Below are 27,984 nucleotides of genomic sequence, written 5' to 3' on the forward strand. Positions count from 1 at the left end.
ATGATGTTGGGAATTGTGATAATAGGTTTGAATATGATTATTATGTTTACATAATACTAAATAATTGTAGACTGGACAATTATTTTAACATAAGAAAATAAAAATTTTAATTATTAATTTATAATTTGATGCGTGCATTTAATAATATTATATATATATATATATATTAAAAATATATTAACTAAAAACAAAGTCATGTGATGCGTGCATTCCATAATTATATCTAAGGTAAACTTTTGGAATCCCTCCGCGTCGAGAATCCAGCTCATCACCAAACAAGCTACAAAGACCCCCTCGTGGATGAAAGATCGGACTTTAGACTTTAGACTTTGCCTATGCGTGCAATTTTAGTGTTGTTATTGTGTTTACTTAAAATACTATATAATTTACAACCCGTCTACTGGGCAATTCTCTCAACATAAAAAAATAAAAAAATAAAAATTATTAATTTATAAACTGATGCGTGCATTCCATAATTATACGCGCAGATAAATATTTAAAATATATTAACTAAAAACTAAGTCATTAAACTAAAAAAATGATGTAAATTACGATATGTAAAACCCTTTAATATCTTTATTTAATATGTGGGATCAATTTTTGAGGGTTAGATTGCATAAAGTTTTAGTAAAGGAGTTAACAAGAACAAAATTAAAAACTAGGGGATCACAATAATAATATACCCAAAAAGGCAGTACTGAATCCAAAAACGAACGAAAGAATCAGTCTTTCTCGTCCTTATCCATTAATCAATCGAAAATAGTACTATGCCAGTATTTTACGTTGTCACAGCGGTTATTTTATGATTTTTTTTAAATATATTAAAATAATATATTTCTTATTTTTTAAATTTATTTTTTAAAAATAATATAAAAAGAATCAAAATAAAAAAATATTTTCAAGCAATTTTTTTTAATGTTTTAAATTTTAAATGAAATAACAAAGATACTATACTAGCTAGCTATATATTAATTACAGTTCCCTCCAAGCCAAAAAAAACCCAAAAGGAAACTGCCTATTAACCTCTGGTTAAATTCTGACCAGACATAACAGTTGAAGAGAGAACAGAAAGAGGACCTCTTTGGCTGTCTCACCATATTACCACTTGTCCATTCTTTTTATTTCTCAATTTCTCTATTAAAGTTCTTATTTTTTAACAATAACATAAAAAATTAAAAAAAAAAAATTATTTCAAAGCAATTTTTTTTAATATTTTAAATTTTAAATGAAATAACAAAGATACTATCCTAGCTATATTAATTACCGTTCCCTCTAAGCCAAAAAAACCCAAAAGGAAACTGCCCATTAACCTCTGGTTAAATTCTGACCAGACATAACAGTTGAAGAGAGAACAGAAAGAGGACCACTTTGGCTGTCTCACCGTATCACCACTTGTCCATTCTGTTTATTTCTCAATTTCTCTATTAAAGTTATTTGCTCTTGCATCTGAAAAGAGAAAAAGTTTGATGCTTTACCGTTTTATGTGAGTTTTTGGGGTTGCATGGTGGTGATGGCTGCCAAGAAAGCGTGTGAAATGTTGTCAAAGAGCATGTTTGAGGAAGTGCAGAGATGGGGTTGCATGAAACAAACTGGGGTGAGTTTAAGGTACATGATGGAGTTTGGTTCAGTTCCTACCGAGAGGAATTTGTTGATTGCTGCTCAGTTTCTTCATAAAGAATTGCCCATTAGGATTGCCAGGAGAGCTATTGAGCTGGAAACCCTTCCTTATGGCTTATCTGAGAAACCTGCCGTTTTAAAGGTACCCTCTTGATATTTTCAAGTGTTTTAGAGATATTATATTTTGTTGGTTTTTATCCTCTTTTGATTAATGTTTTGAAATTTGTGTTGGGTTTTTGATATTTGTTTGGATAATGATGGAAATGGGGTTTGATGGGAGTTTGGTGTTTTCTTGATTATTTTAATATATGTGTGTTTTGACTGTCAGAAAAGTGGGAACCTAGAGGTTGCCTTGCTGTTTTTTTGAGGAAAAAAAAGTGTGATTGTGCTTGAGTTTTGAAGATCCTTTTCCTTTTTATACGAAGTATAAGGTCGTAGGATTTCATTTGTGATTCTCATAACCAGTTTTTGTTTAGCATTTTGGAATCAGTATCTTCCTTTCTTTATAGTTTAGAAGGGAGAAGTCAAAAGCATTCATTTTATATCCCCATCCTTTGGTTTAATTTGTTTGTGCTTAATTATATCAGTTTTCCAACTAGTACTTGGTTATGCTATTATGAATCTCTATTCATACATAAAAAAGGTGGAAATATTCAGTAAATGCCTATTCAATTTTATTTTTTTATTCCAAGGTTCGAGATTGGTATCTGGATTCTTTCCGTGATATGAGATCCTTTCCTGAGATCAAGGGTACAAATGATGAGAAGGAGTTTACACAAATGATTAAGGCAATTAAGGTCAGACATAACAATGTGGTTCCAATGATGGCTTTGGGAGTTCAACAGCTGAAGAAAGAGCTGGGTCCAAAGATTGTTCATGAGGATCTTGATGAGATCCATCAGTTTCTTGACCGCTTTTATATGTCAAGAATTGGAATTCGAATGCTTATTGGTCAGCTCTTCATATTTTACTGTTTTCTTAATTTGCCATTGTAAGTTCTAAGGATTTTCGTATTGTGTCTGGAGCTACGTCTGAACTTCATATTATGCTTGAATTTTTATGATGCTCAGGACAGCACGTGGAGTTGCACAATCCCAATCCCCCTCCTCACTGTGTGGGTTATATTCATACAAAGATGTCTCCAGTTGAGGTAGCACAAAATGCCAGTGATGATGCCCGTGCAATATGTTTACGAGAGTATGGTAGTGCACCTGTTGTTAATATCTACGGGGATCCTAATTTTACATTCCCGTAAGTTAATTTTTGTCACTTGGTTTGAGCTTGCATTTTTGTGAATTGCATTGATTGCTTTTGTTCTTACCTGCTTTCTCTGTCTGTCTCATTTGCTTTTGTTGGTCTTTATCCTCTTTATTGATGTTCTCATGGAAATGTTTCCTTTGACTCTACTAGTTGTTATTTGTCATTTAAAACAATTAGAAATTTGTTTCTACTCCAGTCGCTGAACAAATTGTGTAACAGGTATGTCCCAACACACTTGCAACTCATGGTATTTGAGTTGGTTAAGAATTCATTGCGTGCTGTCCAAGAACGTCACATGGACTCGGACAGAGTTTCACCGCCTGTTAGAATAATAGTTGCTGATGGCATTGAGGATGTCACTATAAAGGTAATGAGCTCTTTTCTTAAGCTGTCAGTGTAGGTTTCCACATCTTTTCTTTTTCACCTCCTTCATATCTGGCCTTCTCTTCAACTGCTTGACATGCTACCATTAAGAATTTGTGTTGTGCAAATCATTTCATGATGAGATGCGTAACTAATTGGTCGTACTGGCATCTTAGGTCTCAGATGAAGGTGGTGGCATAGCAAGAAGTGGCCTTCCTAAAATTTTCACATATCTCTACAGCACAGCCAGAAATCCTCTGGATGAGGATTCTGATCTTGGAACTGGTGAGGCAGTAATAATGGCTGGATATGGTTATGGGCTTCCAATTAGTCGATTGTATGCTCGGTACTTTGGAGGTGATCTGCAAATTATCTCTATGGAAGGATATGGTGAGTTGATAATTTGATCTTGTGCATTCAGAATATGTTGGTCAACTATGTCTCTCGATATAAAGAAGACAGGCACATGCATAGTATCTTAACAATTCAACCAGCGTGCACATGTTTGAAAATCTCTTGATTGGAATTACATGTCATGTGTTTTCACATGTTGAATAAGTATTGATAATGTTTATTGTGTTGGATGGTTGATTGATGAAAATGTTCATGCACCTCAACTTGAAAGGATTTGGTCTTTAGTTGCTGCATTTCTTATTATGTGTTTTTACTCTTAACATGTAAGTTCCACTCTCGTAGAAATCTTTGTTGCTTGCATGCGAGGTTCTTCATTTCGATGATCCATCAAAATCTCCCCACTGAGTTGTGGTGCTGCGTGTGTGCAGGAACTGATGCATATCTTCATCTGTCTCGATTGGGAGATTCACAAGAACCCTTGCCATGAATGAATGATCAACTCCATAGTTCTTACAATCGACTCTTGAAATATTGAAAATCCTATGTGAAGGGAAATGCAACAATAGCGGTTTCTTTTTCCAACAATAATCTTGAGGTTTCTTGTATGTAATATCTTTATTTCTGCTGGCCTATTTTGCTCTGCAATTCATATCCATACCAAAAGGTATATAATTCAACTTCCAAGAGCATCCATCATCGGCCATGCTGACAACCATTTAGTTAGAACGTTAGTGACGGCACAATCAGTCTTTGTTTGCAATATGATAAAAATACTGACAGTAACGTGTAATCATATTTTCAGTACCCAGTTATGCATGATTCTGAACTTGTATTCGATAGAATTATAATTAACGTGTTTTTTAAATTGTTTTTTTTATAAAAAAATATTATATTGATGCTTTTTATGTGTTTTTTAATTGTTTTGATGTAATGATATTAAAAATTAAAATATATATATCATCGAAATACATCAATGAAAAATCACTTTTGACAATGTGATGCATTACCAAAAAAATCAGGCAGCAGCGTGTAACGTTAAGTTAGAACGTTAGTAATAATCTTGTTGGGAAGTTAACGCAGAGCAGAGCATGTATACATTTGAAATCATCCAATTTGAAATATGAAAACCAGAGCATTAACATTTGGATGTATTAAAACGTAGCTCAATGCATGTTCTCGAAAAGACAACTTACAAGATATTGTTCGCGTGGTTCGCGCTTCAGACATGGGCTTCCTCTAACCCAGTCGGTTACGAGTGTAGTAGAGTTGTGTTTTTTGTTTGTAGACCGATCCATTTAGTTGTTCGACTTGCACGAGAGAAAAGATCTTTTACCTTCGTTCTTGGAGTCACTCCATTCATCTTGCCAACTCAAGCTAATCTTTTCCTTTTCATCTCTCCTCCCTCGTTCATCCTCGCTAGCATCCTCCCCTAAAAAGTGTTTATATAGACCATAGAGTGCAAATACATGATTTAACTTGTACAAAATGACTCCTACTGACAGCTAAGTGCAGATCTACAGGTGAGAAGCCCATCGACTTGAAATTTTTTTCATTACGAGTCTGGATGAGGAGAAAATAAGATCATGATTAAACTCAATATAACGGTTTCTTGACATTCAAATGATTAGCCTACATGGAATTTACACGATACAGCCACATAACAACTGCTAAGAACAATTTATAGCAATGCATAGCTCTGGTAAGCATATTTCAAATCTGTCCTTTTTCTGTGAATTTCTGAGAATACAGTTCATTCTGCTGTGCTCCAACAATCTTTCTGACACTATCCATCATATTTAAGTCCTCTGAAGATGTAAATTGTAAAACTATAGTACATAAATTCTAGTGTCTTCTTTCCTTGGCACGTTTCCAGGATTGTTTACCCTTTATCTTCCATTTATCATTTCCACCTGGGCGATTCTTTTCCTCAATCTCTCGAACCTTACGCTTCCTGTAACATGTTATTACGATAAACAATATGAGCAAGATTAGCAGTATGCTGCCTAAAAAATCAGCAAAAATCAATTTACCAGAAACATTGTTTATCAATGATCTCAAAATCAGCTCCTTTGATATATAGCACAAATATCAGTTAGTTAAAGTCATGACAGCAATCTAGATAGCAACAAGAATATTGACATGGCTAGTATTTTTGGTTCATCAACTAGCATGGTTTCATGCTTGAACTGTAATTTCACACTGTGATGTAAAACAATCAATCTACAAGATACCCAATCTACTATTTTAATAAAAAACCATGCTCTTTCAAAGACATTGACGGTTAAAGGTTGTCCCTATGTGTTAATGTGATAGATTGATAATCTTGTGCCTTCCTTTGAAACGAGTTGGTGCAACTAGTTCATGATTATTTTTTTCCCTCGACAATAAGAAATGTTCAATGAAACATATTATGGAACAGCATTGAAATACATCATAATCGTCATAGTCATCATCTTTCACTAATAATCATATCATGTTTCTTTTAACAAAAAAATGTAATCATGTCTCTGTCTATCTCTCACCTGTAAGCACTGAAAGTTTGATCATAAAGCAGTTCATCTGCAATGGTTACTTTCCTCTCCTTCTTAGTTAGCCTACCAGAGTAGAAATCTGTTGCAGATTCTACAACTGTGCCCACCTGATTATTTGTCAAAAACACAGAATGCTTTACCAATTAACCCAGTGAATGAAAAAAAAAGCAACAAAAACCGCATATGATGTCATTCCAAGATGTCTGTTCTAGTTTGATATAGTCACCAAGGGTTTACCTGGAAATATTTAGGTAGCTCTTTTGACTTTGAATCACCCCTCTTGTAGTGTCTCTTCGGATCAATAGCACTCCTTAGCTATATCATTAACGCAAGAAAACGGCAGCCCAACAAGTAAATATCACAGTTCTTAAATCATACGAGACTCCTGTCTACAATCAACTATTTGATCACTCCACACGAAACTCTAACCATCACACCATGTTAAGCTAAATTCGCACAAAATAACAAAATACATAAACATAGCAAATTGCACCTTAAGCAGCTGGAGATCCCTTTTCAACTCTGGAGTTATAGTTGAGGCAGGCATATCAAACCTAATTCAGCAATTCAACAAAAACACACACACACACACACACACACACCAAGTGATTAATTCATTTTGTTTGTTCTAAGTTAAGGAAAAAAAAGAAGATAGGAACTTTAGTATTGAAAACATACCAATCCTTGCCTAGTGTATCTTTGCGTTGGCTTTTAAGTAACTTGTTTAACTTAATGGGATCATTGGGTGGCACAAATAAGACATCAACAAGCTGTGAATTGGTTTTCCAAAGTGCACTGCTGCTTTCAGGCTCAACTGAGTTCTTGATATTTTTTGTTGTAGACGACGATAAAGTTGGCAACTTTGGCTGCCATGAAAGCCCAATCATTGGCCCTTTATCTTCTCGGTCATTCTGATTTGTGGGAGCCAAAAAAATTAGAAACCAACATAAAAAGCGATAGAGAGAGAGATAGCTAAAAGAAGAAAAGGACCAACCCGGTGAAACCGCCGGTGATGATGGCCGCAGCTAATCAGACTGGAGAGAGATGTCACCGGAACCCTATCAAGTGCTGAAGACAATGGGGTTCAAGTGTTCTTAATGGGCTGTACTTATTAGCTTCATAAACAGCCCACTTTCAAACAAACGAGCCCAATAAAAGCAACACACACTCTCTCTCTTATTAATTTATCCATTAACTATAACTAAAACTGATCAATATTTTCTTGTAACGCGGAATATTATTTATTGTAAATGAGTTTATTGTGGATTGTACTATTCTACACTATAGCGCGGGTACTATAACTGTGAGTGCTTTCATTGTGAACTACACTGTTGGTGGGGGCATGAGGAGAAGCTGCAGCCTGCAAGACCCAAACGTTAGGCTGGAGGAGCGCCCAGGGGGGCTGCAGACACCTGACGCTTGGCTGCCAGGCCCGGGCGCTGGACAGCCCACGCCCGCTGGCCGCACCTCGGGCTACAGCCACTTGGCGGTCTGCCCAGCCTTGGGTGCTTAGGTTGCCTGCCTGTGTGCTGGGAAGCCCAAGCGTACACGTTGCGCTTAGGCTATAGCCTCAGTGCTTGGCACACCCCTGTGCACACGTGGCGCTTGGGCTGCCTGCTTGGGGGCTAAGCACATCCAGGTGCACACATGGGGCTTGGGCTGCGCTGGGCGTGACCCATGCTCGCGTCCCACTTGAGGACATCTGGCGCTTGGGTCATGCCGCTGGACCCAAGGGGAATGGAACCGGCGTCAGGACCCACGATTAATGGGTCTAGCGTCAGGATCCAATTATTATTGATTCTTCCATCAAGACCCAGGGTTCTTGAGTCTTATGATTCTAAATATTATTATTTGTTTTAAAAATATTATTATTTTTATTATAATTAATATTATTAATAAAATAATTAATTAATTTCAAAGAAAATATTAGTATTAATATTGAAAACATATTATTATTTATATTATAAATTTTTACAGTATTTTTTATAAAAATAAAAAGTGAGTCCGCGGCGTAGTATTATTAAAAATATTCAACAATTCGAGGTATTAATATAAAAAATATTACAATTTGCGTTGTAAATATATATATTTTTTATAATACAAAGTATTCATATAAAACACATTATTATTTTTCTTATTATTCAAAGTATTCATATCAAAATATTATTATTTTTCTTAGAATTCAACATATTCATATCAAAGATATTATAATTTCTGTTATAATATTAGTATTTTTTTTTTATAATAATTCAAATTTTTAATATATTTTTTTTATTATTTGCGTTCTAAATATTCTTGGAATTAAAAATAGTATTATTCGTGTTATGAATATTATTATTTTTAATATAATCAAAAGTATTAATATTAAAAATATTATCTTTTGTGTTATAAATATTATTATTATTATTATTATAATCAATATTATTAATAAAATAATTACTAAATTAGAAAAAAAATATTCTTAATATTGAAAAACAACCATAGATTTGATTTGAAAGATAAAACTAAAAATTACTATTATTATTATTATTGTTATTATCATCATTAATTAATTTTAAAAAACTGTTATTACTATCGAAGAAAAACCACGTGGGGACATATGGCGCTTGGGCTGCTGCTTGAGAACTGGGCACACCCCATGTGCCCACGTGGCTCTTGGACTCCTGCTTGAGGTGCACACGTGGCCCTTTGGTCATGCCTCAGTGGTGTGCACACCCCTGCGCACACGTGGTGCTTGGGTTGCCTGCCTGCCTAGGGGCTTGGCACACGTAGCGCATACGTGGCGCTTGGGTATGCCAAGACCCAACTATCTTTAGGCCCCGCATTCTACAGAACCCAAAATAGCCTTGGGTCATTGGTTGTGCAAGGTCCAAAATAGAATTGGGTTTTGCCTGTGCAGAACCCAAATAGCCTTGGATTCTGCTAGCATCAGGACCCAACTTTTTAAGAAAATAAAAGGTGAGTCCGCGGCGTAACACGGACTACCTAACTATTACAAAACTGTAACGTAAGAACAAGAACTCAATTTAAATCAATAAGAAGTAATTACAAATAAAATTATGCATGCAAAAAGCATGATATTACGTAATATAATAAAAAGGCTCAGTAGTTCTATTACTGTTTACATAAATACAAAACATTATTGATTGGAGCAGTGTAATAGTAGCTCAGCTTTTATAACGATCACTATAACTTTTTCCTAACATTTACATATAATAGTTATTGTAACATCTCTTAAATCATTTCATATGATAATACTTGAAATACTATCATACTATCACCTAAACCGCAATGCAGCACCAGAATTTTTTTTCATTTATTGGCCATGTGGTTCTAGCTTTTTGATTTTTGATTATGGTATTTTTTTTTATCAAAAAATATATTAAAAAAACCTGCATATTCTTTTTTTTTAATATATAAAATAAAATTTATCTGACTGCAAGTCGAATAGCTAGTGGTTATAAAATAAGGTCTTAATAGAAGGTTGAGATGCACAGGGGCTTATGTCAATCAAATTACTGGGGGTGGAACCAAGTGCCTGCCCCCATACCGGTTTTCATGCACCATGCTTGTTGCATATTTTCTAATTTACCTCAAATATACTATAAATTGAAAAGTATAAAATGGCATAAATTGGATTTAGAAACCAGATCTAATCTATTTGGAGTTGGGACTACAAGAATCAGATTAACATCAACAACATTTTCATTTTCTAAAGCAAACCGATGGCTATGTACAAAAGAGCTTCGGGATACGCCATGCTAGGACTTAGGAGGGCTTTCTTTGTAGGTTTCAATTAAACTCTGGTGTTTACAATGCAGGAACTCGTTTGCTTGCAAGGCTGCAAAAATAAACTCCCAGCAGATATAGTTCTGCAGAAAATCCAGTCTTTCTCATTTGAGAAAAAAATGGAGCTTCATGTTCTTTGGTTTCAGTCTCACCTTCTCTATCCTTTCCCATTGGCAGGAATTCACAACTCCATTCATCAGAACAGATAAAACTTTGAAGGTTGTTACTGCAATCTGTAACTGAACGCTACCCTGAGGAGGAAGAAACACAACTTTAACTGATTTCAGCCATAAGATGAATCAATTAGAGTGTAAACAGAAACTCAAATGTATCATCTGCCAAGAAGTGAATGGCAAGCATAAAATAACGGAGAAATAATAATAAAAACAGATAAAGGCAGGCAGGAGGAGAAAGCAGACAGAGAGGCAGCTGCATTTCCATCCATTCAATCAAACAAGATGATGAGAAGATAATGTTATATCCTTTCTTCACTTATCATCACGGTTTGTCCCATCCAAGTATTGTATAGCTTCCTATATTTTCAAGTGCCACTAAACCATAAAAACTCAGCTCCAACTTCTACTTAAATTTTCAATGTTATCTCAATAAACCCCTAAGAAGTACAAATCATTAACAAGTTTCTTATATTCTCGGCCACGTTTGTCTACACGGTTTCAAACAACTTTTGGCTTGAAAAGGCATAAAAATGCCTTTTCAAGCCAAAAGCAGTTTGAAGGGCGGCATAACCTCTAAATTTGAATTAACAAGTAGTAGTAAATAATTGGAGGAAAACTTATTAAAGATGATTGAAAATGTAGAAAGAAAGAGAACAGAGACAACAATAAATTTGTCCAAAAATCATCTCTACAGACAACCTATTATAGAATCTCTACAAGAATCAAAAGCCAATTAACGGTGATGATGATAGATTGAGAAAACAGATTAGCAGTAGTAGTACATCACTCGTTTACCATGGTAGCCCAGATCGTCATTTCAGAGTCCCTTGTTGCTGCTGCTGCTGCCCTGTTATCTGAGAAGGAGGATAACCCAGATAAACCCCATTACTATTTCCTCCCTTATTAGCAGCATCATCAACTCCTCCTCCCTTAATATCCTCCATCATCTCATTTTCTTTAGCAGCCAAATAAGCTAGCCTTTCAAGTGCTTCTCTAGCTCTCTTCTTAGCATAAGTAGCTTCCCTAACCCTTTTCTCAGCTTCAACCCTGGCCAGCGCGGCCGCTTTCGTCATGGAAATGGAAGCAATCTTGGCGGCAGCAACAAGCGCTCTGGCGGAGTCTTTATCGATGAACCTCCCGGAGGAAGAATCTCCGTTTCTGGTAGGGTTAAAGAAGGAGAAACTGGGGGAGGAGCAAGAGGGGCAGATGAAGGGAGTGTGGTGAGGGTAATTGGAAGGGATGCAAGGTTTGTGAGCGATAGAAGGGCATTTGTTGCACATGGATCGATCATTTTGGAGTGGTTCTTCATAGACAATAAAGCAGAAAGGGCAAAAGAGACCGCGGTGGTCTTTTAAGAGACAGTTAGTGCAGAGGCGGCGGTAGGAAGGGGTACGGTGGCGGACGTTGTGGAGGAGATAGCGGTCTTCAGTCCCGCATATTCCGCACTCGAACTGGTGGTCTCGTTCTTGCTTCATTGGAGATGATGTTGCATCGATGGATGGATTGGGCTGGAAATGATATCTCAACGGTAACCCTAGACTTATTTATTGTTACTTATTATTAAGGTTTCTGTGAGTAATAAAAAGCATAGTAGTAAAACCTAGTTTTATCCTTGAATTAGTCCAATATACAAGTTAAGTGTTGGATGGATTCACCCATGTCAGTTTAAAAAGTATTAACATCGTTTTTAAAAAAAATAAATTGAAATAACATTGTTATAAAAAAAATTTAAATTTAATTTTATTTATTGATCAAGTCACCGGTTGATCAATCAAATTAACTGAGTTTAATTGGATCAAGTTCTATCTAGTTCTAACCAAATTTAAAAAAGAATTTAGAATGTCTTTTTAACTTTTTTTTTTTAAAATTTTGTTGAAAATTGCAAACAATGTTTTAAAAACCAACCTTACTCGACAAAATAACTAGGAATTCAAGATCTAGTTTGGGCTGAGTTTTAATAAAAATAGAAAGAAAATTAACCCAACATGATCCGATTAAAAATCCAAGTTAACTCGTGATTCAATTAGTCTAAAAAAACCAATCAAAACTTGTTGATTTTTTTTTTTAAAAAAAGTTCGTTAACTCATGACCAAAGACTTCTCAGAGTTGACCCAATTCGGGTTTAAAAATTATTATTACAAATTAGGAAACATTAGGCAAAGGCAATGGCAATGGCAATGGCAATGGCAATGGCAATGAGAGGCAGAGACATTAGCATTGCAAAAATCTACAAACCCAACGGTCCTCCTGGCCCTCACCATCCAGAAGTCCAGAGACTTTTTACTCCAGCCACAGTATTAACAAAATATATATATTTATCCGAATTAAGAAAAAAGAAACAGAGAAACAATGAGTTGGAGAAATTGCGATGCAAACCACCGTGTTCTTAAAAAATTTAATTTTTTTTATTAAAATTTAATATAATTTATATGTTTTAAATCGTTTTAATGTGCTGATATCAAAAATGATTTTTAAAAAATAAAAAAACATCATTTACATGTATTTCGGCACGAAAAATTATTTGAAAAGCAACCGCTACCACACTGCTAAACATTTTCGAAAGCATGATAAAAACATAGAAATCAATCAACGATTTTCATATACTCAATGCATGAGCTTCAAACAAATGGATTTTTCTATTCTAATACTTATACGAGAGCTATAGGTATTTATCAAATTTATTTCTATTTAACAGAAGGCTATTAAATCAAATAACAAAAATATTGTTGAGAAAAAAATGGCTATTCCATAATAAAAAAATGGCTCCAAAAAAAAAAAAAAAAGAGAAGGAAGACTAAAATGCCAAGAAACATCAATTATTGAATTCACCTGACTTGTTAGTACACATTTTATTTTGTAATTCCTATTGAAGACATAGATTTCTATTGTATCAAACTATCCTTGTACAATTCACATTGAAGACATATTCATGGGTGGTTCTAAAACGGACAATTACAAAGTAGATTCCCTATTCATTGGATAACAAAAATCACAAAGGTGAAGTGTAAGAGTATTGAGACATATTATCTGGTGTGATGCATGAAATATACGACAAAGGTGAAGTGTAAGAGTATTGAGAGGTCATATCATAAAGGCCAGAGAAAGATGCCTTGCCGACTCTGCAACAGTTTTACAATGAATGTTAACTAACATTTCAGGCATCCAAAAGTTCCTATATTTATTTGAGACAAAATCCCCTTGAAAGGATATAAAAACAAAGGTGTTAAACCTCTCGATGACAAAATCACAAGCCCTTCACCTCCAGTCCCTCGGCAAAAAAATAAAAATAAAGAACTGCATTAACAGCCTCCGATGATTGCTCTGAGCATAATAAGCCCATCACACTTAAACGTGTTCACCAAAAAATGGTGACTGCAAGGCAATTAAACTTGACAAGAGGAAACCTGCTTCTGCTACTATCAATTAATCTGCAACCATAAATGGATCTACTTCACCAAGATCGGCAACTAGAGGTTCTGAATTATCATCATCTTCTGTTTCAAAGTAAGTTGGGAATGGAAGTATCTGAATATCAGGTTTCTTGAAAACAGAATCTTTTATGAACACAAAGTTCCCTTCAGCGCCAGGGACCTGAAAATAATTAAAATCTTTGTAAAGATTGTTACAGAAGAGAGACATAACACACCACTTCCAGATTATTGCAGCGGAAGAACATGACTAAAGTAAATTTTCAGTGTCTATATTTCATAAATTTTGCTCCGTCGTAGAACATGTGATTAGCATTGCTGAACAAAAGAATAGGAATGCAATTAACCATGGACCCAATTATCCTAGGCACCCATCTAAACAATGAGAAAAGTAAATTATGACAGTGGACTCCATCCTTGTTTCTCCAAATATGAAGCTTTGATAGGATTCACCATCACTTCAACAAAACTTCAAATTGGCATCCTTAAACACCAGACACGTATGATCCAAAAGATAGCGCCCTAAGACCACCAGCAAGTACATTTTCAACAGGCATGGATAGCCTCCTTAACCTTCTATTCAGATTTCATTTTGTTTTTAATGGAAAATATAAATTTAGTTTGAGAACATACTTGGCCTTTCACCCACATCAGATTCCTTGCTGGATCTATTTTGTAGACCCAAACATTTTTAACTGTTCTCTGCACTCCACCCATGCGCCCAGGCATCTTTTTGCCTTTAAATACCTGTCACGAAGAGAATAGTTTGTCATCCCTACAACCCAAGGACCGTAACATAAAGCAAAAATAAGTGGTACCATACCCAAAGAAATCATAATCATGGGATATACTTGAACAGATTCTGAAAATTTTATCATCAAATGAAAGAAGTAAAGTGAGATTGACCAAGCCATTCTCAGAATATGGTTAGGCAGGACAGCATAGAGGAAGAGGGTTCAGTAGCCAACCTAGCTAGTTTATAATTACCACCCAGTTGATTTGAGCTGCATCACCAATCTCTATCTCCTTAAGGAAGTTAAGAATAAATGGTGACAAAAATAAATAAATTGTACAGTAGTCATGTTAAGAATGGATGCATTATATTCCACAGGCAGGAATGTTCCAGCCAACACTTGAAGCAAAATGCATGTCACTGTAGTGCCATACTTCAATCAGTCAGCCAGTGACGGCCCCTTAGAAAGAACACTTCCAAAGGTCCTAGCAGAGGAGCTTGGCCCATTACCTAGATTTATGTGTCTAAAACGATGGTAGATTGGACAAATCACCCATTAGTTCACTCTAACAAGGAGATACACACCTTCCCGGGAGCATCCCTCTGACCTGTAGAACCAATACTTCGATGTGATAAGGATGCACCATGACTTGCTGGCCCTCCTTTAAACCCATGCCTTTTCATACCACCCTGTATAGAAAATACGACAGTAAATATACAGGACAAGTAAATCTTAAACTTTTTCTTTCTCACTGAATTAACAAGAATTTTAACAGGATAGTTCCTGGAACTTATGAAGAGGGATTTTTCTCATAACACTATCTACAATTCATCACAAGTAGGAATAAACAAACAACATGAGACAGAACACATCCACAAACATAATCACAACCATAAGCTTTAGACCTAAGAAACTGATGTCACTGCTCATTCTAATGCCGTTGAACCTTGCAAGTTGGTTATTATTAAGATAATAGCAATGCGCAAAATAAAAAAGGTGAGAAACATTCCTCATTGACCTTGAAAACATTTCGATATAGTTACATAGTTAAATCATGTTAATCAAGTGACACCCTACCACAAAGAAAACCGTTAGTTAATTTCTTTCACACTTCCTGAATCTAGCAAACTCATTTTCAAACTTAAACAGGTTCAACAAGAACCAACTAGGAAGAAAAGGGAAAATGTATAAGCCAAAACCGAAAGCAGAAAGAAGCTGAGAAGAGAACTAGAAATAGACCTGAAAACCTTTGCCCATAGTGATTCCAGCGACGTCAACAAATTGACCAGGAACAAAATGTCGAACACCAATGCAAGTACCAACAGGAAGAAGAGCATTTTCAGTAACAGGAAACTCCCTTAATTTCCTCTTCATGGGGACACCTTGAGCTCTAAAATGACCCACTTCCGGCTTCGTCAAATGCTTCTCTTTCTTCTGCCCACAACCAACCTAACACACACCATAATCACAATACTTAGCCCATAACAACTCCGATTAACAACAACAAAAACAAAAAATAAAACCTAAGTAAATGATGGTACCTGTAAAGCAAAAAAACCTTCTTTTTCAACAGTTTTAACTTGAGAGACAATATTATCATCGACCCATAAGACAGTAATGGGAATCCTAGCACCCCATTTATCCCAAAGAGCAGTCATTCCACATTTGACCGCAATCACTCCGGTTCGCTTTGAATTCGGGGTCATTACACCCGGTTTTGCTTCAATGATCCGGCTTGGTTGTTGGTACTGAATCTCAGAACCGTCAACCAGAGCATCACTGCTAAATCTTCTCAAGAGGTACAACTGTGTTGTTGCTATTGGAGGTGAAGCTGACTGTGTTGTTCTTGAATTGAGTGACAGTATCTGATGGAGACGAGAGATGAGGCCTCTCGATAAGGCCGGCATGTTTTACTATTTCTAGCTAATATTTACTTTATAGAGAGATCAAATATTCTTCAGCAGAGAAGAAGAAGACGACGACGAGAAGAAGAAGAAGCAGAAGAAGAAGAGAGCATCGTTTTTCTTGAAGCAGACTGTGAAGTGAAAATGGGGATTAAGGAGCTAGGCGCTGTTGTTGTGTAGGGTTTTGGGATCGGGGAGGAGATAAACAAACGGCACCGTATGGTAAGCAGCCCAAAATTTTTATTCCTATACTATAAATTTAATATTAATATTATAATAAGAAATACGCCACTTCCATCACTTTGATTAAGACTTTTTAATATTAATATTATAGTTTCTTGAGAATTTACTTAGTGTATGTTTTCATATTATAATAATTTTTGTAGTTGTAGTTTGAAAATATATAAGTAAAATTTTATAAATTATAGCTTTTTAGTAATTAAATTTTAAGTTTTTAATGTATTTATATTTTGATTAATTAAATAATTTTAAAATAATAATTAAAATAAAACACGTTTCGATGAACACTACCAAACAAATCTTAAAAACCTAGAGTTTATTTTTTATAAAAAAAATTTAAATATTATAATATTTATCGTGTTTAAAACTTTATAATGAAAAGAAAATTATATATATAAAAAATATAATTTTAAAATAGAGCATACTTGAAACATGTTAATTCAATTTAAAATCTTCAAAAAATTAAAATACTTTAAAATAAAAAAAATTAAAAAAAAGTATAATTTTAAGATAGAGTATATTCCAAACTTGTTAACTCAATTTAATATCTCCAAAAAAAAAATTAAAACACATTTTCTTTAAATTAACAAAATACAAATACCGTCCACATCTAAACTATTTTGTTGATGATTATTTTTTTAGAAAAATGAATACCTATATTTATATTTTTTATTAAAATACTTCATCTTAAATAGAGGGAGTGCAGTTAAAAGAAAGTGTAAGTAAATATTATATCATTCCACTTTTGTTTCCTTTTCTTTATTCGAAGAAAAAAATTCATTAACTAATTAACTATAGGGACCGAATTTGAATTTTATTTAAATTATGAGACTAACATATACTTTAACCAATTTTAAAACAAGAGCAACCACTGAAACTTTGCCACGTCACCACCGACTTTATCGCCGAAGAAATAGTGGAGCAGAGAGAGAGAGGGAGTCACTGGCTCTCAGTATCGCATGGAAATGGAGCTCACCTCTCTTCAACTCCTTCCAATCCAGAGAATTCGCAGAGCTCCAACACATGAAATTGTAAGCTTATCTAGTCCTCCGAGTTGCAGAAGGAGACAACGGAGATGGAAGATATCACTGAGAGCGACGGCGGAGACTACAGCGTTGGAGCAGGCGGGAGGGAAGATGGTGGTGGAGCTAGTAGGAGCATTCAATGAGCTAACGGAGAGAATGAATGTGCTTTCAACAAGCTCTTCTAGAATACTCTTCAAAGCTCTAAAGCTTTCCATTCCTATTTTACAGAACTTACCTCTCTCTCCTGATCACCGCTCTCCTCTCAATAAAGCCTTGTCTCTCGCTCTCCTCCTCGCCGATCTTCAGGTAAAAAATATTATTAATTACTGAATTAATAAATTAGTTATTTTATTGTTTGAAAATTGATTAATTAATTTAATTTAATTTAATGGCTTAGATGGATGCGGAAGTAATTTCTGCGGGAATATTGATGCAAGTGTTCGAAACTAGTGCGATAACAATTCGTGAAGTGAGGGATAAAATAGGGAGTGGTACGGCACATTTGTTACACGAAAGCTGGAGAATGAAAAACAGTCCTTCAAGAATTGAGGTTTTGGATGATGATAGTGCTTATGCATTGAGAAAGTTTTGCCTTACTTATTATGATATTCGTGCTGTAATTTTGGAATTGGCTACTAAGCTTGATATTATGAGACATTTAGATTACTTGCCGAGGTATCAACAGCAAATGCTGTCTCTTCAAGTTATGAAGATTTATGCTCCGTTAGCTCATGCTGTAGGGACTAATTGGTTGTCATTGGAGTTGGAAGATTTGTCGTTTCGGTATCTGTTTCCTTATTCGTATTTATATGTGGATACGTGGTTGCGTAGTCATGTAACGGGTGGGAGGCCGTTGATTGATATGTATGTAGAAGAGTTGAGACAATCTTTGAAGGCTGATCCTGTTTTGGCTGATATGGTGGAGGATGTTTTGGTTAAGGGACGGTATAAGAGTCGGTATAGTATGATGAAGAAGCTTTTGAAAGATGGTCGGAAGCCTGAAGAAGTGAATGATGTTCTGGGTTTGCGAGTTGTATTGAAGCCTAAGTCTGGAGAAATAGGCGAGAAAGCATGCTATAGGACGTGTGGGATTGTTCGATCTTTGTGGAATGAAATCCCTCATAGAACAAAAGATTATATTGCCAGGCCTAAAGCAAATGGGTATAGGAGTTTACACATGGCAGTTGATGTGAGTGATAATGGCAAGACCAGACCACTAATGGAAATTCAGATAAGGACTGTAGAGATGGATTTGCTGGCAGTTGGTGGGACGGCATCCCATTCATTGTACAAAGGCGGCCTTGCTGATCCTGATGAGGTTTGTGCTCTGTTTATGCAATCAGGTTCAGGTCTGTTTTCAACCAGCTTCAGTAAACCAACCCCCCCCCCCCCCCCCTCTGAGAAAAGTCTTGAAATGAAAACTGGCTATTTGCCTATTAATGATTAAAGCCTGAGCTTCATCCAATTATGCTAATGAGCTTTAAACATATGTGAGACCCAATATTTTCTATTTCACTTTACTTTCTTTTAGAATCATAAAATAGAACTGCTCGTTCATCTGCATAGTCATTGTGTTGGAATGGATGAGATTTACCTTGATAATATTTGTGCTCCCAGAATTATTACATCATAATTGACTGAACATGTTGCAAAATGCTCTTAAATCAGCAGTCTTTGTTAGAAGCTGATTTAGTTGCTTGTGCTCAGGCAAAGCGGCTCAAGGCCATAATGATGGCTGCAGCTGAACTTGCAGCACTACGTCTTAAAGATCTCCCATCTGCCAAAGGTATTGCGATTGATCAGAGAGATCGAGTCTTTCAGCTTCTCGATAAAAACGGTGATGGGCGGATTAGCATTGAAGAACTTATGGAAGTTATGGAAGAGCTGGGTGCCCCTGGAGAGGATGCACGGGAGATGATGCAGCTCCTTGATTCAAATAGTGATGGCTCTCTAAGCCCCGATGAATTCGATACCTTTCAGAAACAGGTAAAGTGATTTTCTTACTTTGGCTTTGATTTGGGACAAATATGGAAAGTGGCCTGTTAAAGATTATTTACTGATCATGATGGGTCTACCTTTTATTTGGCTGAATCACTGGGAAATTCAGCTCAGGAGTTTCAAAAAGGAATGTTGCCTTAACACTGAACATTAGGGTGTGCGTGTCTTTGGTTACATGGGAGGCACCTGCTGGCCTATATCAGAAGCTCGAACTCCCTAACTTATTTCTGTATTTCCATTTGTCTTTAACCATTGTAATTGTATATTGTTTCTATAGGTTGAATTCATGCATAATTTAGAGGACAAAGATCATCAGTACAGAAGCATGTTGAATGAGAAACTTCAAATGGCAGAGGACAGTGGTTTGATTCAGGTATATAGTAAAGAGCTTGGCATCAGGCTTGCAAGTTAATACTTAACGAATGAGATGATGATTCATGTATAGGTAACCCGATACCATCACCTTGTATATTATTGCTTGTTGTATGATCATAATTCATAGGCATAGCAGCCGTTCTCACTATGTATCTGTTTTTATATTCAAAACATCAGTAGATAAATAAATGAAAGCACAAAACTGAGATTTATAGCAGCTCTCTCTCTCTGTCTATATATATATATATATATATATAGACACACACACCCAAGTCAAAGGTAGCCAGCTTTTCCATGATCATTTGGTGCATTAAATTATTGCATGAACCTTTGGGTTCTCAAAGCACTTTTCAATACAATATGATTAAACTTTTTGTGTTTGGATGTCATGAGTGTTTGATGTTGTGTTACAACTTGATTTTCAAATTACTTTTTACCTAAAAAAACATCTAATTGATGTTATTTTAGGTATTGTTGAATTGTTTTGATGTAATAATGTTAAAAATATAAAAAAAAACATCATTTTAATACATTTTCAATTAAAATACCGTGCATCACAATATTATTTTTCGCTCTCTCTCTTTAAATATTAGAAACATTAAAATATTTGGGTTCAAAAACTAATGAAATGAAGTGAACTTGATTATTATTTTTTTTTGTTCATTTTGATTTATTTTGGTCACTTGATTTTTTTTTTTAATTTTATCTGTTGATATTAGATTAATTTAGAGTTGGAAGGGTTGGGTCCAATGATTTGTTTCGGAAACAAATTCAACATTATGTAGATATTTAATTTGACAAAATCAAAGTCAATTTTATTGATTTTTTTTTTCAATTGGACCTTTTATATATATATATATTTTTTTTGTCATTTGAAATTTTTTGGTCATTTAACCTTTTGTTTCCAATTTAATCCTTTTATATTAAAAGGAGATAGTTTTTAGTTAGCTATATTCTAATTTTTTTCATTTTTTTTATCAAATTAAAAACCCTTGATATAAAAAAATGTTTTTGTTAAAAAAATATATTAATAAGAAAAAAAAATTATACTAGAATTAATTTTTAGTTGAGTGTAAATTATTTATTTTTTTATCAAAAACAATTTTTTTATCATGAAATAAACTAAAAAAGAATTGAAGAGCTTCTTGCAACATTGAAATCATATGACTTAATATTCATTTTTATCCTAGCTTTTTCATTTTTATCCTAGCTTTTCGACTCAACTTTTAGTTAGAATTAATAAATTTGTTATTATTTATTAATACATATAATTATTAAATTTTTTTTATTAAATGCATATATTAACTTTTCTAGTTTTGAAAACTTTCTTTATTGTAAAAAAAAAAAAACATTAACAACCCCACATTTGTTTTTTGAATTAAAAAAAATTACTTTATCAAGTGGCGTGGAGAACCATCTAAGTTTTTGTTTTTATTTGCATTTTTTTTTCGGGATTGGGTCCTACAAACTTTTTTTTTACAATCTCAAGTATTTTTGGAATAATTAAAAAAAAACATCACATGCTTTGATATATTTTTTGTTTTTAATCTAAGATTCAAGAAATTACAGTTTCTCTCCCGAGCTCTACACATGAACACTTAACATTAGAAGTTTGTCATTATATATATAACTGAATAGCTCTCAAAGCATGAATTAATGAAATTGTCTTTCATAATTTATAATTACAATAATATCATCCATAATTTTATAATTCCATGAAAATAAATTCCTTTTAAGCATTTCACCAAACAATTTCTAGGCATAATTTTTGTTTTTGTTTTTTTTTTTTAATAATTTATTTGGAAAGAAAGTAACCAAAGGATTTGCATATAAAAAGACACAATCCATTCATTCAAGAGATACAATTTTGATTACCTTACCTGTCCAATGTTCTTGCATCCAAACTCAAGTTTCTCCATTTCAAGAATGGAAGTCTAGTAGTAGGCATATGCTCAAGTGGTCTGCTTGTACCCTTCCAAGAAAAAGGAGCTACCACGCAAGATCGGTTGTTTAGCCTATTGATTTGACTGGAGGAGGGAAGGCGGTTGGTTCATGCACGGCACAAGAGTCAAGGAACTTTCCGATCAAGTCAATCCCAGACCCAATAATCCATTTCTTTAATTCAATATGAAAGCCGAGGCGAGAAAGACCGAGTGGTGGTGGAAAAATAATATGTTTTTTTTACAAGAGAGTACAGAAAAATGGAATGAATTATTCACATATGAATAACAAATCTAACTCTGAATCTACAGGCATCCCAACTTCTGTATGTTTCTTGACGCCTCACAACAAAAACGGCCGGCCGATCGGACTCATGCATTGTGCTGAGTCTTAGAGCCATTGATGATGGATGGCCATGTCGATCATGCAAAGGCAAATAATCATACTTCTGTGGTCAACAGTCCTGGACTTGAGGGGACACCTAAATCATTTGATAGCTTTGTACACAACTGCAGGAATAACAACATATGCAAATCGAGTGTTAGTAATATCATCACGAAAGGATAGAGGGAGGGGAGGGAGGGAGGGAGAGAGAAGCATGCCTGTCTGTATGCTGAAGAATCTCCATAAGATTTTCTTAATTCAACTACATACAGTGATGGGCTAATCTCAAACACCTGAAACATTAGAAAATGTATTGATAGGTTATGGTTGCGGCACAAACACAATGTACAAATTAAGTTCCTGCAGCAACATGTCAAAAAAAGCATCTCAAAAACCAAGGAAATCTGAGAATGGATTTACCTCTGTGGCAACAGAAAGACTGCCCGAACTTTTCTTTCCTCTGTGCTCTTGAATCACTTGAAACTGGAAAAGTATGTGCACAGGTATTTCTTAGTTACAACCCAGTGTTAAAATGGCATGATTCCTCAAGTCTGGTACCAGACATGAGAGATTACTGATAAAAAAAATACTAACTCTTCCATTTCTCTTCTGGACTCGAAACCCCATCTCCGTCACAATATCCTCTATCTTCTCGAGCAAATCGCTCATAGAATGATTGGATGTAAATCTGATCTTCCTCTCAGAAACATCCTAAATTGAGGCAGATGCAATCAGACATCAAAGTGTGTATGCAAATGTGTAGCAGAAGGAAAAATGATAAACAAAGCTACAAATCATAAAGCCTTGAATTTCTTTTGACTGAAAAATGGTATAAAGCTAGTGCTTTGTGTTTGTTCACCTCTTTCTCAAATAAACCTGAGAGGTCTAGGCATGAGGACATCCCAATTAATTGAAAAGCATTGATGAGGTTGGGTGATTTTGGACTCCCATCTTCTGATGGCTACACCGAAGGAAAACTCTTTTAAGTAATAACACTAAAGCAATAAGTAAGTGGTCAACAAAGATAAGAGAATCTCGAGTTCTTACCGCTTCCTGAATCGAAAAAGCTGCGTCGTCGATATATACATCATCTTGTTCTTCTGCAGAATCCATCGGAGTATAGTCCAGCTTAAACCATTCATCAGCTTTGATATCTGCTGTTGTTATTCTGGTAACAGGGTTGGGATCAAGAATCCTCTTTATCATATTTTTAGCACCCGGTGACAACCATTTTGGTACCTGAGCATCCCCCTTGAAGATCTGGAGTCCATCAAGATAATCAAACATTGGCGTTCTTTTCCAGAAAATGAAACACGATGGGACATTTTAGGAAGATCGACAACAAAATGTCAGTACCTTTTGATATAGAACAGCAAGATTTCTATCATCAAAAGGCAGGTACCCTGTGAGAATTACATACAAAATAACACCGCATGACCATATATCTGATGTAGCACCATCATAACCTCTATTCGAGAGAATCTCAGGCGCAACATAGTTAGGACTTCCACAGGTTGTATGCAATAACCCGTCATCCTATGGCATCACAAAGAGTTTAGATAACACAAAAGAAGATATAAACATATATACATGTTTAATGTCTAGAGAAGCATACCCTAAAATGCTGGGGCAAAGCACTGAGTCCAAAATCAGATATCTTGATGTTTCCTTTTGCATCAACAAGAACATTCTCTAGCTGCAAGTTGAGTCCGCATTCGTATTAGAATGGCGAGCGGAAAAAAACCTCGCATTCAGATAGCATAAACAAATGTTATGATAGCTAATACGTTTACTTACCTTAAGATCCCTGTGAAAAACACCTTTGCTATGACAGTAACTGACACCATCAATCAACTGCTGGAACATCTTCCTGCCCTCTGCTTCTGGAAGCTTGCCCTTTGATGCCTGCAGGAGATACGCAGCTGAATATGTCACAAAGCTTGAACCTTATCAATTTGAAACATATCTCTTTATGAGGTTGATGAGCTCTAGACATATCAAATGTGAGTAAAGATTAATTCTCACGATTCTATCAAACAATTCCCCTCCAGTTACATATTCAAGGACCATATAAATCTTGGATTTGCTTGCTAGGACCTGCATTGGGAAAGGAAAGCACAATTAGCACAAAGTCAGCACACACAATCACAGACAAACTTGTTCCATGCAGCAGTGCTGGAACAAAAGATGAGATATTCATCATCATACGAGTGTTCAAATATTTTGAAAAACAACATCAGTCACATGTAATTATCAAAATACTAAAATCACAACAAAAGATGTAATCTTTTTCACTAAACTAGGTCTACATGCCATTGTTTGACTTCAAGACATTCCTTAATAGATAAAGGGAAAATGAAATATTAATCATATCCACATCATATATATATATATATATATATATATATATATATCAGAAAAAACAAAAGGCTATATCTATCTTTATAGTGATTTGTCCTCAAATCATAGAGGCAAGGGGTCCCATATTGCCCACTAGCTGCTGCAATGCAACAAGGCCAGCCAATGGGGTGTATATAATTTGGGTGGTGCGAGTTTCAACGTCACATGGTCCAGACCAGACCTGACTTGAAAGGGTAACACCCCTAAGGTTTCTTCTCCGGCCATTAACAACCTCATATGGTCCAGACCAGACCTGACTTGACAGGACACTCTCACGTGCTATGCATTAGAGAGTCTTCCTCGTCCACTAAATGCAGCGGCTAATTATAATTGGCCGGTCAGTCTCAGGCACGGCAACCACATAACCCAGACCATAATAATAATAATAATAATAATAATAGCCAAGCATGAGGGCATCATTTTAATCATATCCACATCATATACACACACACACACACAACAGAAAAAATGAATGGTTATATCTATCTTTATAGTGATTTGTCCTCAAATCATAGAGGCAAGGGGTCCCATATTGCCCACTAGCTGCTGCAATGCAACGAGGCCAGCCAATGGGGTGTAAACCTGTAACATCGTGTTCATTAATACAGAGTACATAATTGTGGTTGAACGAGTTTTAGATTTATTAGGTTTTTATTCGTGTTATTTGATTTTGAATAGCTGGTTCATTAGGTTTTTACCGGTGTAACGGGTTTTTTTTAACACCCCTAGGTTAGATGATGGAGTCAATTGTTGTTGTGCAGGTTTCTTCTCCGGTCATTAACAACCTCATTTGGTCCCGACCAGACCTGACTTGACGGGACCCTCTCACGTGCTATGCATTAGAGAGTCAGGATCTGTGCTACCCTTCACCAAGAACCAACTAAAAGACCATTGACTTGATCCGACGGGCAGGATCACACTAGTGAAACAAAGATCGGTCAACAGACGAGATTAAGGACACGTCTCCTATGAATTGTTCTTGCCTGGCTGCTTGCTGCAATTTCGCAGCCATGGAAGGCTGGTTGAATTTAGGTTTTTTAGTAAAATTAAAGTCTTTTGTTTATCCCTTCATTGCAGGCTTCAAAAATTCAAGCAATAACAAAAAAAAAAAAAAAAACTCCTTGTATTCCTGTTTCTACTAAGGGAATTGAGTAACAAAAGTGGATGCTTTATAAAACATACCTCATGTAATCTGACAACGTTTGGATGCTTGAGGAGCTTCAAAGTTGCAATCTCCCTTTTAATCTGTAGTAATTATAATAATTAAAACAATTCTAAAGAATGCGTAAATAATAATTATAAACAGCAATTTGTCTGCCCATGAAAATTTAGGATGGGATCTAAGAAAATCAAAGCAATCTGTTAACAAGAAAGCCATATTCCCACCCCATTTATTGCATTGTTTTTTTGAAAAGAAAACGTGTAAAGAAAGGAATTTTTTGTTTGTTTCAGAATGAGAACACCGAACAGGAAACAGAGAGATGTAATTGTAACACGGAAGAAGAAACCCAGAAGAAATTAAAGGTGAAAGACCTGATCGGTGATCTTGAGGTCGATGATTCTGTTCTTTTCAAGAATCTTAACAGCAAAAGGTTGGCCAGTCTCAATGTTCTTAGCCAGTTTAACTTTCCCGAAATTGCCTTCGCCTAGAGTCCTTCCGAGCTCGTATTTTCCAAGTTGCATTCCCTTCTCCTTCTTCTGCTTCTCCTCCTCCTTTCTCACCATTCACCAATAGTTTCTCTCACACACACAAAACACTTTTCTTCGTTTTCCTCTTCTTTTCCTGGTTTCCCTCTCTCTGCCAAAAATACAAACACCCCCACGAAATCAAATGAAAGTGGCGGGTGTTTATATCCCCTCCCTCCCTCCCTCCCTCCCTCCCTCTCTCTCTGCGTGATTTTCTCCTCTGTTTTCTCTCGAAATTATCAGGGTGGGAGAAGGAAGACAGAGCTGTTCGTTATTATCGTTAATTTCAAACTCTGTTAGTGTTTTTATAGATGTCCGTCCGTACGTTGCCTCCTCGGTTCGCTGAATATTAAGAATTTTTTTAACAATAGTAATTTTAAGAAAAATACATATAATTCATTAAATTATTGAAATATATTTACTTTAAAAAAACTAATCAATTTTTTAAATTAAAATTAATTTAAAACATTACTCTTAAAATATAATATTTTCACATGTTTTTTTCAAATTAGATGACATCTAAAAAAACTCATGTTTTCTGATCAATGTTTTAAATTAAAAGTAAAAAACTTTATTATGGAGTTTATTATATAACTGTTAAAAAAACACAAAACATTACTATAAACAAACTATAATAGTTATATGATATATACCTCGTATTTATATGATATGGAAGATATTTCCTTAAGATAATTTAGATAAAGATTTAATTTCAATTGATGGATAAATTGGTCTGAAAAATATTCTTATCTTGTAAGTAAAAATAAAAATATTCACAAAAAAAATGATTTAAAACAAATAGAAGTCGACTAGAGCTAATCTTTCAGATCTATTATTCGGGTTATAAGATTAGGGTGATCCCATTAATGGCAAACTAAAATAACAAATAAGCAAGATTCTTAATTAAATAAATATTAAAGGATGAAATTGAGAAATAAATAATAAAAAAAAAACGCAAAACAAAATAAAAAAAAGCAATTAAAAGAATTAGAACTAAATTGAACGTAAAAAATAAATAAAATTAAATGTTTAGGAAAAAATCAAATTAAATTAAATTTCGATGAAATTGTAAAAAACAAATCCATTAAGAAAATAGCAATTAGAATTAGGATCAAATGTTACATAAAAATTAAATGAAAATAAATATCTATAGGTGGAATTGAAAAAAAAACAACAAAGAAAATGATTCAAAACAAAACAAATAGCAATTAAAAGAATGAGAACCAAATCTAAAAACAAATTAATAAAATCAAATGATCATGGATGAAATCAAAAATAAAATTCAATTTGAAATAATCAATGTAAATAAAAATTACAAATAAGAGAAGAGGGATTGAAAAAAAAAATTAATGGCTAGTGCGATTTTTTGCATGACTAACACACAATCCGAAAAAGAAAAAGAATGAATAGAAAGAAAGAAAATAAAAGCAATTTTGGGTCAAAACCACATTAAACCACTACATACACGCCACCTAAAGAGAAAAAGGATGCTTGGACGAATCAAATGATGCGGTGGAATTATGATTACAATCACCAGAGCCAATCGCACGCGCCGCTTGAAGGCGACAAAGCGGTTGGTGTGTGGGAGACACGCGTTAGTAGCTTTTTTGTTTTTTATTTTATTTGTACAAAACCAAAAGTGCCCATAGGATTACATAATAATAACATACAAACCATGATGAAATTACAACCAAGCCCCTAAAACCAAGGTTAAAAAAATTTGAATGGTAAGGGTAATGTAGTAATTTTACTATTCAACCAAAAATAAAAAAATCACCC

The 27,984-nt window shown here is 34.8% G+C and overlaps 6 protein-coding genes across 10 annotated transcripts; 2 read left to right on the forward strand and 4 right to left on the reverse strand.

The window, feature by feature from the left end:
• Window positions 1-1,315: 1,315 nt before the first annotated feature.
• Window positions 1,316-4,459, forward strand: LOC7496482 (pyruvate dehydrogenase (acetyl-transferring) kinase, mitochondrial). The gene is made up of 6 exons (XM_002314294.4): window positions 1,316-1,759; window positions 2,310-2,568; window positions 2,688-2,868; window positions 3,097-3,244; window positions 3,417-3,630; window positions 4,023-4,459. The coding sequence occupies exons 1-6, from the start codon at window positions 1,502-1,504 to the stop codon at window positions 4,079-4,081; spliced, it is 1,119 nt and encodes a 372-aa protein (XP_002314330.2). The 5' UTR covers window positions 1,316-1,501; the 3' UTR covers window positions 4,082-4,459.
• Window positions 4,460-5,159: 700 nt separating this feature from the next.
• On the reverse strand, window positions 5,160-7,287 carry LOC7496483 (rRNA-processing protein fcf2). Its single transcript, XM_002315430.4, has 6 exons — window positions 7,120-7,287; window positions 6,804-7,036; window positions 6,619-6,679; window positions 6,363-6,440; window positions 6,117-6,232; window positions 5,160-5,545 (listed from the first exon to the last, which is right to left on the reverse strand). The coding sequence occupies exons 2-6, from the start codon at window positions 7,010-7,012 to the stop codon at window positions 5,437-5,439; spliced, it is 573 nt and encodes a 190-aa protein (XP_002315466.1). The 5' UTR covers window positions 7,013-7,036; window positions 7,120-7,287; the 3' UTR covers window positions 5,160-5,436.
• A 2,447-nt stretch (window positions 7,288-9,734) lies between these two features.
• On the reverse strand, window positions 9,735-11,638 carry LOC7477199 (uncharacterized). 2 transcript variants are annotated; one of them, XM_024610103.2, is made up of 2 exons: window positions 10,873-11,638; window positions 9,735-10,165 (listed from the first exon to the last, which is right to left on the reverse strand). In XM_024610103.2, the coding sequence occupies exon 1, from the start codon at window positions 11,563-11,565 to the stop codon at window positions 10,903-10,905; it is 663 nt and encodes a 220-aa protein (XP_024465871.2). In that variant the 5' UTR covers window positions 11,566-11,638; the 3' UTR covers window positions 9,735-10,165; window positions 10,873-10,902. The 2 variants fall into 2 exon arrangements, with proteins under 2 accessions (XP_024465871.2, XP_024465870.2); XM_024610102.2 differs by having other exon boundaries at window positions 10,886-11,636.
• Window positions 11,639-13,148: 1,510 nt separating this feature from the next.
• LOC7477200 (50S ribosomal protein L3-2, mitochondrial) lies at window positions 13,149-16,326 on the reverse strand. The gene is made up of 5 exons (XM_002315432.3): window positions 15,794-16,326; window positions 15,492-15,701; window positions 14,837-14,941; window positions 14,152-14,265; window positions 13,149-13,681 (listed from the first exon to the last, which is right to left on the reverse strand). Exons 1-5 carry the CDS (start codon window positions 16,157-16,159, stop codon window positions 13,514-13,516), a joined length of 963 nt encoding a protein of 320 aa, XP_002315468.3. The 5' UTR covers window positions 16,160-16,326; the 3' UTR covers window positions 13,149-13,513.
• A 938-nt stretch (window positions 16,327-17,264) lies between these two features.
• LOC7477201 (probable GTP diphosphokinase CRSH, chloroplastic) lies at window positions 17,265-20,011 on the forward strand. Its single transcript, XM_002314295.4, has 4 exons — window positions 17,265-17,727; window positions 17,819-18,739; window positions 19,129-19,407; window positions 19,697-20,011. The coding sequence occupies exons 1-4, from the start codon at window positions 17,356-17,358 to the stop codon at window positions 19,829-19,831; spliced, it is 1,707 nt and encodes a 568-aa protein (XP_002314331.3). The 5' UTR covers window positions 17,265-17,355; the 3' UTR covers window positions 19,832-20,011.
• A 1,605-nt stretch (window positions 20,012-21,616) lies between these two features.
• LOC7496484 (CBL-interacting serine/threonine-protein kinase 1) lies at window positions 21,617-26,462 on the reverse strand. 4 transcript variants are annotated; one of them, XM_024611001.2, is made up of 13 exons: window positions 26,053-26,398; window positions 25,702-25,764; window positions 24,145-24,216; window positions 23,917-24,024; window positions 23,735-23,815; window positions 23,476-23,655; window positions 23,167-23,379; window positions 22,979-23,080; window positions 22,714-22,830; window positions 22,540-22,602; window positions 22,338-22,412; window positions 22,182-22,244; window positions 21,617-21,766 (listed from the first exon to the last, which is right to left on the reverse strand). In XM_024611001.2, exons 1-13 carry the CDS (start codon window positions 26,242-26,244, stop codon window positions 21,671-21,673), a joined length of 1,425 nt encoding a protein of 474 aa, XP_024466769.2. In that variant the 5' UTR covers window positions 26,245-26,398; the 3' UTR covers window positions 21,617-21,670. The 4 variants fall into 4 exon arrangements, with proteins under 4 accessions (XP_024466769.2, XP_002315469.3, XP_052312050.1 ...); XM_002315433.4 differs by lacking the exon at window positions 21,617-21,766 and having other exon boundaries at window positions 21,893-22,244; window positions 26,053-26,462; XM_052456090.1 differs by lacking the exons at window positions 21,617-21,766; window positions 25,702-25,764; window positions 26,053-26,398 and adding an exon at window positions 25,218-25,382 and having other exon boundaries at window positions 21,893-22,244.
• Between the last annotated feature and the right edge of the window lie 1,522 nt (window positions 26,463-27,984).

Source organism: Populus trichocarpa, chromosome 10 (genome assembly GCF_000002775.5).
Source record: "Populus trichocarpa isolate Nisqually-1 chromosome 10, P.trichocarpa_v4.1, whole genome shotgun sequence".
NCBI classification, from domain to species: domain Eukaryota; kingdom Viridiplantae; phylum Streptophyta; class Magnoliopsida; order Malpighiales; family Salicaceae; genus Populus; species Populus trichocarpa.